General features: G+C 34.3%; 1 protein-coding gene across 2 annotated transcripts in view; it reads right to left on the reverse strand.

The window, feature by feature from the left end:
* The window catches only part of Nup205 (nucleoporin 205), a 65,239-nt gene that overhangs the window by 16,268 nt on the left and 36,243 nt on the right, over positions 1–12,728 (reverse strand). For both annotated transcript variants that reach the window (XM_047562476.1, XM_047562475.1), the window contains 12 exons: positions 11,769–11,883; positions 9,275–9,424; positions 8,446–8,517; positions 7,930–8,087; positions 7,276–7,356; positions 6,088–6,279; positions 5,266–5,533; positions 5,066–5,164; positions 3,814–3,962; positions 3,140–3,331; positions 2,192–2,313; positions 1,130–1,268 (listed from right to left, as the gene is read on the reverse strand). In XM_047562476.1, coding sequence (XP_047418432.1) covers positions 1,130–1,268; positions 2,192–2,313; positions 3,140–3,331; positions 3,814–3,962; positions 5,066–5,164; positions 5,266–5,533; positions 6,088–6,279; positions 7,276–7,356; positions 7,930–8,087; positions 8,446–8,517; positions 9,275–9,424; positions 11,769–11,883 — 1,737 coding nt within the window. The remainder of the gene's footprint in view (positions 1–1,129; positions 1,269–2,191; positions 2,314–3,139; positions 3,332–3,813; positions 3,963–5,065; positions 5,165–5,265; positions 5,534–6,087; positions 6,280–7,275; positions 7,357–7,929; positions 8,088–8,445; positions 8,518–9,274; positions 9,425–11,768; positions 11,884–12,728) is intronic.

The raw sequence follows: 12,728 nt of genomic DNA on the forward strand, positions 1-12,728 counted from the left end.
GACGACATGGGAACAATCAAGTAAAATATTTGTCTAATTCTCCTTCTGACGTAGAACAAAGGAGATAAAAACTCTGCTTTTCCACCTTGACCTTTTATTTTATAGTGCACTGCCTTGGAGGATTCTCTCAGCACATTCAGGTACGTTGGTTTCACCTAGACTGAGACCGGCCTTGAAGGCAGAGACTAAGCCAAAACACACTGAGCCCCTGAACCACTCAGGAACTGTACCAGCTTTCAGATCCCCAGTCTCAGCACACCACTGAATGTGAGATCAGTAATCTGCACTTGCCAAAGAAGCTCAAGTGACTCTGCTACACTCAATGTAAGGCTGGTGTTAGGGAACAAAGGTCTTACGTCAGTGTCCCACAGCTACTAAAAAATCTTATATTTGCATAAAGATAATAAGGAAAGAACTAACTCGATGGCCATGTGTATGAAAGGGCTGTAGGATGTGACCTAGACTACTACGTGTAAAACAGGTATCATTTCAGAAATAGCAAATACCCTGGTGAGACAAGTCTGAGCCTGATGGTAAGGAAAGCAGACAAAATTACCAGAAATCAAAATATTTCAGGACAGTTCCTAAAGGTATCAAATATAATAAAGCAATATAACAAAAGACTATAGAATCGTGATGAGGAGCCTAATTAAACAGTGAGAGGAAAAGTATGTATTATTAATTTAAAGGAACAGAAATAAATGTTTGAATGAACAGTTATGGAAATAAAACTAATTTCATTCTGTAAAAATCACAATAAATGTGCTGCTATTTTTTAATATATTTTCTGTGAGGCCTGGCACATCCTTCTCTAAGCAAATATTTGGTTAAATTACACCTTAAAAGACAGTTTATTCCTATCATAGTAACTATTTTCTAGAGGAACAAATTTCAATCTTTTGCTTTCCATTGCACTAGTTTATTAATTAGTCTGAATATTTCATTCTAACAAAAATACAAAAACAGACCAATATAATTCCAGGCAAAGTATAAGGAAGCCTCTTTTCTGTAGGTAGCTCTGCCACCAATAGACTAAGGTAAACCCACCAAGCTTCATAAGCATAGGGACTCTGCATTTGTAAAAGGAGGACTTTTGTACTAGATAATTTCTCAGCTGAATTCCTCTTACCTGCCCTGCTGCCTGCAAGTGCTGGGCCATACTGGACGTGAGGATGACCTGGCACAGCTGGAGAGCTGGGAGCAGAATCTGCCGGTAGCGATCCACTGGCGTGGGGATGAACACTGGAGGGTCTCTCATGCCAAACATGCTTGATTCATTTCAACCAAAAAGAGAGAAAGCAACATTCCAAGAATTAAGGTTGGAGTTTAACAATTCCTTACCATTTACATGGCAAGGAAACACAGTCCGTTGATTAAGATGTAAAACTACTAGTAAGGACTCCATCAGTGTATCAAACAAATATTCTTACCTAAACTTATAGCTTACTAAAAATGGAGTTAGTTGAAATTTGAAAAATCTTATCAAGGAAAATCAGTAAAATTTTGAAATATAATGCCTAAAACTTCTCAAACATATTTATTCTTCCCTAATGTTCTTCCCTGGGTCAGAGACTCTTGAGAAACAGATAAAAACAAAAGTAACTGAGGATGCAGCTCAGAGGTAGAGCATTTGCTAACACAAGTGAGGCCCTGGGTTTAATTCCCAGTGCTGCAAAAAACAAAAAACAAACCCCCAAAATAAGAAATCAGAAAGTTATTTCCCCAAATTTCCCTCTCTTATATTCAAGCCAAAAATGAATCTAAATTGTCCATTACACAAAATGAGATTAAAATAAGTTAAAATGAGGTTTTAAAATCATTTAACCTTTAAAATTAGGCCTCAGATACTGTATTAATAAATTATCTTTCATTATAAATGTTTATATTTAATTTTCAGACAAATGAAAATTATCTTTCATTATAAATGTTTACATTTAATTTTTAGACAAATGAAAATGGAAGCAGAATATGAAAATAAAACGCAATAAATAAAAGGCTTTTTACAGAGAAGCGATACTGATAGAACATGAACTGCAGCCCCCTTTAGGTAACGTAAAAATAATAAGTCTCATATTTAAAAACTTTAGAAAGCAATAACAAAATAATTTTTTCCTGTAGGTAATATAGTTCTGCAGGTGAGCCTTAATTATCCTTTACCAGGAGTCTAATCGAACTAGTTGTGGACACTTACCCCTGTGGGTCCATTTCTGGGCGCATGTCATAGACTTGGCATTGTGCTAGTCTCACAATCACCCCAGATCTCAGAAGCTCTAAAGCACCCTGCTGTATCTTAGCCACTCTTGTGAGAAATGCCTACAAAGTTACAGAAGGAAATTATCAGTGCTGAAATCAAGTCCTTATATAAAAATGAGACATTTCCATGGCACATTTCTCATCTTTAGTCACCACTGAAGACAAGTTCTGAGCAGCAGCAAGTGTATAACCTCCTTTCTCACAGGTTTTTGAGGAGTCAGTGGTACAAAGTATCTAAGGGGCTTGCATATGGTGACTTTAATGATTTAAATATTCAATTACACTATAGTTTCTGTCATCATCATGTGGTCCTATGGAGGGCACAGAAGTTTTAGTAACAGTTGTTTCTAGTACTTAACACCATGCACCTGGCTTACAGTAGGTATTTAATAAATACCTATTGAATAAATGAAGGAGAAAAGAGTAAAAGAAGAATCTAAGAAGTTACTGCTTACTGCTTCTATTACTGTGACACTGTGATAAGTTTAACCAGGGGGACATAGAAAAATTAAAACAGATTTGAGAGCTAGGAAATGATAACATATACTGAACCAGCACAGTGGGATCTCCAAAAGTCAACTAATACAGTTGCAACTTTGTTGCTTTCTCCTCAAGGAATATCTGGTGTCATATGGCCAACATGGGCAAGCTGAATAAGTTAGCAGCAGTCCATTTTCAACTAACCATCTCAGGATCACTTCAGCCCGTCTTCTGCATGTTCAGATCATTATTAGCACAGACCCTCCCATTTAAAACTCCTTAAAAATGATTACAGCTTATGACAGAAATATTCAAAATGTATGCCACATTGATTTTCCTTCATACATGTATAGCCCCAAGAGGAAATGAACTGCTGATTTAACAGTAAATGTGAATAAAACCTTACCATTTTAGATTCATAAGTATAAAGGGCCTTTAAAAGGGGAGGCTGTGGAGTGAGTAAGCTCTGCAAAGTACGGTCATCTTCTACCAAGCTGTCCACCAAGACCTTCAAATAGCCACTGTTAGAAAGATACAAAAGCCACTGCTGCTGCTTATCCACTGAGACAATCCGATCAAGGAGAGCCAGGGCCAGCATCTGAAGGAAGAATGAAACAAAGTCCAAACATGCTGATGGCTACCAAAATTAATAATAACTGCCTTTTTTGAAAACAGTTACAAATTTTTCTCATAAGAAGGTTACTTGCAATAAAATTTCCTTATGTTGTTTGTTTTTTTTTTTTTTGAGATGAAAACTATATGTATCCAAAATCTCAATCTATTAAGAAAAGGAAAACTTTCAGGATAAAGTCAAATTTTTGAAACAAACTTAACACATTAGTATGATGGTATTAAATATATTTTAGCTGAACTTAAGACATTTACTTGTTAAAGGAAAGTATGTTTTTTTAATAGGTTGCTTTTTGAATTTTAAAATTGTATATGTGCATTACAGAAAAACCACACAAATATATAAGAAATATATAATCTGATATATATTAAATTTTAAAACTTGATTCAGTTTATACATTCAGAAAGTCAAAAATATTTATTCAGTAATAATATTAACAGTTAATTTACCCTTCCAATCTCATGACCATCACAAGCATCTCGACAGACCACTTCCATAAGAGCAGCACCGTAACTCTCAATGATGGCTATGTTTTCCCGTTGCAATTTGCTAAATACATCTTCAGGAGCTGTTAGCCTTTCCCACATGGTTTTCTTTGCTAAAGAGTTAAAACAGGGAAAAAAAAAAATTCCAATAAAAAGCAGTTTAATAACTGAGTACCTCATATGCAACAAAAAGACCTTTCCGTTACTACACGCACACAAAGGGTCAGTGACCAATCAGTCCCAGTCAGGTGAGCCTCACAAACACAATGCACATACGTCATGCTTGTGCACTAAAATAATAATTGTATCACAAAAAGGATAAACCATACTTAAACAAAAATAAATTATGAGACTCCAAGAGAATCAATATCCTGTATTTATCCTGCTAACGAATCTCCCGCTACCTTTAATTGAGATCTTTGAGGAATTTGGTATAAAGTAGACAGAAATCTTCCTCCAAAAAAATACTTTTTTTAATTGTTTGGTTGGTTTAGACAGGTATTCACTGTGTTGCTCAGGCCGGCCTTGAACATAGTGGCTGGCTCAGATGATTCTGCCACCTCAGCCTCCCAAGTAGCTGAGGCCCCAGGCATGTGCCTCCACAAACACATTCTTATTCTTTATTTTTTTTACTTGAAGTACTTATTAAAAACAAAAAGCACATCTGTTATAAAGATAATTTAAGTATCCAATGGTAATTAATAGTATGATCATACATTTCATATAAGATTCACCCAAACCTAAGATTCATAAATACACCAAATAAAGCAATATCCTGTATTTGAAACTAACCTTGTGATTTTTCATCAACAACTACATAGCAGCAGTTTTTAAACTGGCATCTTGATGACTTGTTTTAATAAGCCATTTTTAAAGAATCACCTAGATATATACTATGCTATAGTACAAAGGGAAAAGAGATATTATACAACTCTGGATAGCACATTTTGCTCAATGGGAATGGAGGTAAATGAGAGCATTACAGAAGTTTATAAAACTTACATATTATTTAAGGGTGTTTTTTTCCTTACAGTATTCATGTACTAATCTTAATAAATCTTAAAATGTAAATATGAATCCTTGATTTTAGTCTTTAATGATTATGTTAAGATTCATTAATTATATGTGTGCTTAGTCAAAAGGTGGAGAAGTGATTTTCTTTTTTAAAGTAACTATCTCTAAAAAAAAAAAAGATTAGAAATTGATCTAATTCTACCTGCTTCTAAGGTGTCTGGTTCATCTGGTCTCTGGGCAATTTGTAAGTAATAAAGCAGAGAGCCATACAGGTGAGTCCTTACTCGTTGAAATCCACCACCTGGGGAAATAAAATAGATACAGGCATTTGAAAACCTTTTCTTCAATGAAAGTTAAAACAAATAAAAAGTTGTAATTTATAGAAAATTTAGATGAGAAAACCTGTCTTTAAAATGAAGTCTAAGAGTTTCTTCAATATGATGTGAAGTGAAGAATCTCCAATAGAAGCAAAACCCACCAGTGGGTTCTCTGATGGAGGAGGTGAGGAGAAAGAACTATCAAGCATTAATGCATAATGAGCCTCTCTGGGTCCTGAGACCAATGGCTGCTTCTGTTCTGTGCGGACAGACTGGCTGAGGTGAGCAGTCAGGGTGAACACAGCACCAGCGACCACTGGCATTAATTCCTGTGCAGCTTCGTCATCCAGTATCTTAAAGTACAAAGGCAAATCAGAGTGAGGATCCAGTTTTCAGCTACAATTAACAACTCTCTCTCTCTATATATATATATATATATTTTTTTTAACTTTTCAACTACGAAAACAATATTAAAAAGGAATATAAACATTATTTGAAGGGGAAAAGCTAACATACAGGGAGAAATTTAAATACGATGTGGAGAAACAGACGTTCTTAACCAGAAGGGATTCCTATCAAAATTCCATTCCATGGGGACGTTTAATATGTTTGTTGTTGAAATTCACAGAAATGGTCTCACTACTAGGGTCCCATTCAGTAGGTGTGGAGTGTGATCTGTCCATGTATATTTTTACAAAGCTTCCTAGACAATTCTGATATACCCACAGTAGCTGAGAGCCCCTACTTAACAGAATTAATCCCTTTCTCCAGGAAAGTCTTAACACTGGTATCATACAACTCTATTTTACTTTCAATCTAAAATGGAAAAAATTAGGATGACAAAATATATTGTTTAAATGGCATATATATTTGTTCAACCTTATGAAGTACTTAGGAAGCATGTCACCTTATCATGTACATCTTGTAAAATATCACGAATAATCAGCTGTCGATCCTCTGCCTGAATGAGGTCCTGGGGACAAGCTGTGAGTATTATTTCTACCAGTTGCCTCCATGACTCCAGCACATGCCGTTTTGCATGAAGACACTGCAGTAATTTGTTTCTTCCTACCACATACTGAAGAATAGTGCTGATTTCCTAAAGCCATAGAAAATGAAAAGCTAGGTTAACACAAAGGGCAAGTAGTGTTTGTTATTAACAGGTTCCTGTCAGTTACTCATAAAACATTTATTTGAAAACCCACAATATGCAGGCCAGGCAGCAGACACTTTTTTATGTTATTTTGATGGCCAACACTATGAAACTTGACATATAAAGCTGTGTGTGTGTGTGTGTGTGTGTGTGTGTGTGTGTGTGAGAGAGAGAGAGAGAGAAAGAAACAGAAAGAGAGAGAGAGACACAAGAGACAGAGAGAGAGAGATATGCAGGTACAGAGGTGGTATAAGATGGAAATGAACTTTGTAACCCCATCTTTCTCCTTGCAACTGTCTTTTTATATTTACTTTACCTAGAATTGCCTAAACCCCAAGGTCAATTGCATGTTTCCCTAACATGTCTTTATTTCTCTGCCTTTCTACTTGGCCTGGCCAGATGTGTTTCTATGTATACAGTTCTTCCCATTTGACCTCTTACCCATAACTCCCCTCACTTGTAATGAAAAATGACTCTCCTCTCTGACAGTTTAAATCCCTGACTTGCATATCAGAAAATGTATGTGACACACCAAACACTAACCTTCAGTTTCAGTTTATAAAAATCACAAATCAAAAGATTCCATGAAGGTTTAATTTTTAAGTAGTTTTATGAGATTATTATTATTATATTGGGATTATTCCATGGCCTTACATGTGCTACACAAGCATCTACCTCTGAGCTGTATCCCTAGTCCTTTTAATATATTTCCGGACAGGGTCTCCTTAAGTTGCTGAGAGTGGCCTTGAACTTCAATCCTCCACCTGCCTTAGCCTCCTGAGTAGCTGGAATTATAAGATGTGAGCCACTGTACCCAGTGAATAGTTAAGTAGTTTACTAACTGATAAACTACAAGTCAATTTACAGTCTTGTTCTGTAACAAGCAACTTAGTTTACTTAAGTAGTTAAAAGAGTAAAACTAACCTACTTTATAGAACTTACCTCCATTAGTAGTGGTCTCTGTCCTATGGCTGCCATACCCTGAAGAGCATTTACTTCAGCTACCAGAACCCTATGAAGAAGCTATATAATTAGGGGAAAAGAGAAAAACAGACCATTTCAGATACTGGTAGAAATAATAATCCTTAGCATTACTATAAGTAGGCCTAAAGGGAGTTTCAGATATCTCTATACATAATCTAACAATGGCACTATTCAATTTCCAGACAAAAATATTAAGAATCTTTCGTATTCCGGAAAGTGGTACCAAAGAACCTCCATGGAAGGTAAGTCAATGCAAGTGTCCTGGTTATCTTCTTTGTATGAGGACACTACCATTTGTGTGACAGAACATTAAGTAGTTAAAACCACTCCACAGTACTAGTGAGGCAGAATAATTATAATAAGGAAGGATGGGGAACCTTCTAAAGAAGTTAGTGTGGTCTAGTGTGGTCTATTAAGTTTTATTTCCTGGCTGTTTGATTTAAAAACAAACAAACAAAACAACACACCCACACACTCACACAGACCAATAAGCTAGGAACCAAAATTTCTATCATGGGGGTTGAGGGTGGTGGTGGATAGTAAATAGTTATACTTTTTTTTATGGCTCAATGGCTGAACCACTTGTACTCAGATACTTAAAGCAATCCTCACCTTGACATTGCAGACTGTCTGTCCCCGTAAGTTTTTATGTTCACAGTTAGCAATAACTTGTTCAATCTGGGCCCGATCAAAAAAATCCAACTGCAGAGGCTCAGGAATCTCCTGACTGAAGTCAATCGAGTCAAGAATACTTAGAATTTTTCGACGTACTAAAAACAATAAACAGTAAATCAGTTGTATGTGGGGTATCTGAGGAGATGAACAAACCTATCATACCCAATTCACTCTCAAAGACTACTATGTTCAGAAAGGGCATTAGTCTGGAAACTGAAGACTTGTGCTGAAATCTTTAAATCTGATTTTATTTCTGCTATATACACTTAGAAAAATAATTTCCTTCCTACCCTATAACCCTACCTATTAAATTAAAAAAATTTATAAATGACAAATATTGCTTTACATAGTTTTTCTATACTAGTTCTGAATTTGCAGACAAAATAAACTACATGAGTTTTAAGCAATTGACTATGTCTACAAAATAAATATATTATGAAATCAAAGGATTACCTTTTGTAGTGGTGTCAAAGTGAAGGAACCCAGAGACAGACCTATTTTCATCTTCTGTTCCTCCTTCACCATCTGTTGGAGTATCAATAATAATAGAATGGAAAACAAACACACTCTTAAAACTACATTTATTTGAGAATGACAAAATGTAGTGTGTTTATTTTTAGGTCATTGTGTCTAGGTCAACGAGTCTTTTGCTAATGAATAATTAAAACCCCCACACCAACATTCATTTAATTCTTTCCATCCCTATGGTATTCATTCACAATATTAATGAGGATAATCAGAATTTCAAAACTGGTAAGATCCAACCATGACAATGAAATGACTCAAAACCGTATCTTTAATTCACATGTGTAAGACATACTGAAATAGCTTAGGTCATCCTAGCTCAGTGTGACAAACTCAACAAAATATTTTGTATATAACTGTACTGTGGATGCTTAAAATAAAATAAAATGACAATCATGGCATGATTCTTAAATTTTATGTCTTGTTTGTTTGGTACCAGAATTGAATCCAGAGGTGCATAACTACTGAGGCCCTTTTTATTTTTTATTTTGAGACAGGATCTTGCTAAGTTGCTTAGGGCCTCACTAAGTCGCCAAGGCTTGAACTCACAATCTTCCTGCCTCAATCTTCCGAGCAGCTGGGCACAGACGTGTGCCACTGCACCTGGCTAAATTTTGTGTTTTAAGGAAAAATATTCTTATGATGGAAAGAACTGTTTTGGTCTATAATCACATATGCATGAAATCCTGATTTGCATTTATATTGACACAGACCAGTCACAGCACAATAAAACAAATGTCAAAATTCACATATTCACCTGAGTATGGTTTCACTGGCATGTCATCCAGTAAAAGGTGTAGGAGCCTCTGGGTATGAGACCGTTGACGATTCAGAGAAGTAACTCTTAGTTCTATTGAAGCAGTCTTCATAAGCCATGACATTTGGTTCAACATAGAGATTTCATATTCTGAAATTTAAACATATAAATTTCATTTCCCAGAGTAATAACACGGGATCGGAACAGACCTAAATTCCATAACTCATCAGATATTTTTCCATGTAAAGAAGTCAATAATTTAAGAAACTTGGCAACATTACAGGATTAACTCTGTAAAATTACAAAAGAAAAAGATACAAAGGGAAAAAAATAAGATAGTATATATCTATAAAAGATGAGGTAAAGCAAATGAAGAACAAGAAAATCAAGTTTTCATTACTAGGATAATTTCACAAGGATCTAAGTCTGCAATTATTTGACATTAATATATAATATTTTGTTTCAAAGAGCATTTTCAAATATATCTCATAAAAACTATCACACAATTTGAGTTTGATTTCACAAATCACATATTTAAAAGAAGTTAAAACTACATTGCATAATTTTATGAGATTTTCTAATATAATTGAGAACATTTGATTTAATAAATAACGAAAGGATGGAAATCACAAATACAAGAGTAGTTTTTGAATTCAGTATTATTTTTATATGCTTGCCTTTGAAATCCTAAATGATAACAGTACAAAAATAAAATTCACCAAATAACAATATTAATAGTCTGATGCAAAGTGAATCAATTTTTAAAACCCCATGCCTTAATAAGTAAATATTAACTATTCTTTTTGATTAGCTAGGTATAAAAAGAGGGTTTCACTGGATACAGTGGTACATACCTATGATCCCAGCAACTCCAGAGATTTAGGCAGGAGGACTGGAATTTCGAAGCTAGTCCTGGCTAGTTATCCTATATATCTTCTATCTATCTATCTATCTAACTATCTGGTACCAGGGATTGAAGCCAGTGGCGCTTAACCAGAGCCCCATTCCCAGTCCTTTTTAATTTTTATTTTGAGACAGGGTCTCACTAAGTTGCTTAGGGCCTCTCTAAGTTGCTAAGACTGGCCTCAAACTTGCAATGCTCTTGCCTCAGCCTCCCAAGTGGCTGGGATTATAGTCATGCACTAGTGTGCATAGCTAGCCTTGGTAATTTAGTGAGACTCTGCCTCGAAATAAAATAAAAAATGCTAGGGATGTAGCTCAGTGGTACGGTGCCCTGGGTTCAATTCCCAACAATGGGGAGAGGAGGTGACAGGGTTTCTAAAAGCTTCTTATATAAACAAAATTTCAAGACTAAAAAATAAGAAACTTATTTTGAAAATGAAGTGCAAGATTTTTTTTAAATGACCAATAATTCTTTTTTTTTTTTTTTAGTATCTTTATTTATTTTTATGTGTGCTGAGGATCAAACTCAGTACCTCACACTTGCAAGGCAAGCACTCTACCACTGAGCCGCAACCTCAACCCCAGTGCAAGATTTTTTGGTCATAATTCCCAGGGGTGTTACTCTAAAAAACAAATCAGAAGCTTCCAATTACTCGTAATGAAAATTTATTAGTGAAATTTGTGAGCCTCAAAATCCTAAATAAAAAGATGATATAAAGTAATTAAAAAAAAATAATAATAAACCACTACTCTCTGGATATAATCTGAATTCAGAAAATTGTTAAATATCAATCAAGAAAAAAAGAAAAATTCTGATAAAACTTAGTCTGTGATAATTATTATCCATGTCAACTAACATGTTTTTCACTACAGTTTTCAATTTTTTATTTCAAGACATGAATATAAATACAACCAAAAAGGTAAATCAAGAGTTGTTATAAATCAATTTCAGTTCAAAAAAAATCTAAAACTTCCATAATTTTCTTATGTAAAACTTTTTAATCCCTTCAACAAAATCTTTAAATTTTATTAATAAAAGAATGAAATTCTGTCCTTAACAGGATATGTTTAAATAATTTTATGATAGAAGCTAAAATATCAGGCTTCTCAATCACAAAATACAAAAGCAACCCACAATACTACAGAAGCTAACAAAATTAGAACAGAATTTCATAAAAATGATAACTGCTCCCCTCAAATACTGTATGAATAAAATCACTCAACATGAGCTTATACATTTGTTAGAAAGGTTTAGTATACCTAATCCAAAAATTTCAAATTCAAAATGCTCCAAAATTCAAAATTTTTGAGTGCCAAGAAGTAGAAAACTCCGTATCTGACGGCGTGATAGGCCACAGTCAAAAAATACATACACAAACTATTGTGTAAATTACCTTCAGATTAAGTGCATACAATGTACATAAACATAAATAAATTTCACATTTAGTCTCGGGTCCCATTCCCAAGAGATCTCAATATGTATATGCAAATATTCTAAATCAAAAAAGATTCAAAATCTCAAACTTCTGGTATCAAGCATTTCAGATAAGGGATACCCAATCTATAATAGCAAAAGAAAATAATGGCCTACCTTTGTTAGAGAAAGGTAGATGTTGTAACTGAGAAAATAAGAAATCCTGGCTGGTTCTCAAATATCTCATAGTAGGACCAGATGTATCAGAGCAAGCACATAACTGATATATCACCTAATAAAATAAGAAAATTCTTAAATCAGTCTTTTTTATGTGTGCTATTTTAAGATAACAAAATATTAACTTAGAGCTACTATGTGAAAAATTAAGACACACTGACATCTCAAACAAAATGGATAAAACCATGTATAAAATATAAACTCAAATTTATCAACAGTCCTTGGCCTCCTAGCTCAAGAAAATATATTGAAAAAAAATAAAAATATATTGAAACACAAAAGAGAGTGCTTACCTATAACTAATTTAAAAACCACTTAAAAATATTTGTCAATACTGCATATAGTCAATTAACAAGTTTTAGTATTTTAATCATTATAGTAGCTAATTACTTGGCAGTAACTTCTGACAACCATACTTATTTCATTTCAACCTCAGGAAGATGATACACCAAAACTGAACAAATTGCAAAAATTACAAAGATATGCAAACTCAACAATATAAACTCTGAACATAAATTTAATTGAAAACAACAGATTTAGGGGTAAAAGTTTTTTTATATCAAATGTAAGAAAAGGTGATTAGCGCCAATATAAATAAGATCTCCATTATGTTTGAAAATATCACAAAGATCTAAAATAGACAAAAAAGGCAAAACCGCTTTATTTGAGGAAAAATAATTCAAAATTTAAAAAAATGTCATTTTTCTTTCAGCAATAAACAGTAATTAACCTAGGCATGGTGGCACATGTCTATAGTCCCAGGTACATGTCTATAGTCATGTGGTGTAGACATGTGGTATAGACATGTCTATAGTCCCAGGTACATGTCTATAGACATGGTGGCACATGTCTATAGTCCCAGGTACTTAGGAAGCTAGGTAGGAGGATCACTTGGGTCCT

This window comes from Sciurus carolinensis, chromosome 8 (genome assembly GCF_902686445.1).
Source record: "Sciurus carolinensis chromosome 8, mSciCar1.2, whole genome shotgun sequence".
NCBI lineage: Eukaryota > Metazoa > Chordata > Mammalia > Rodentia > Sciuridae > Sciurus > Sciurus carolinensis.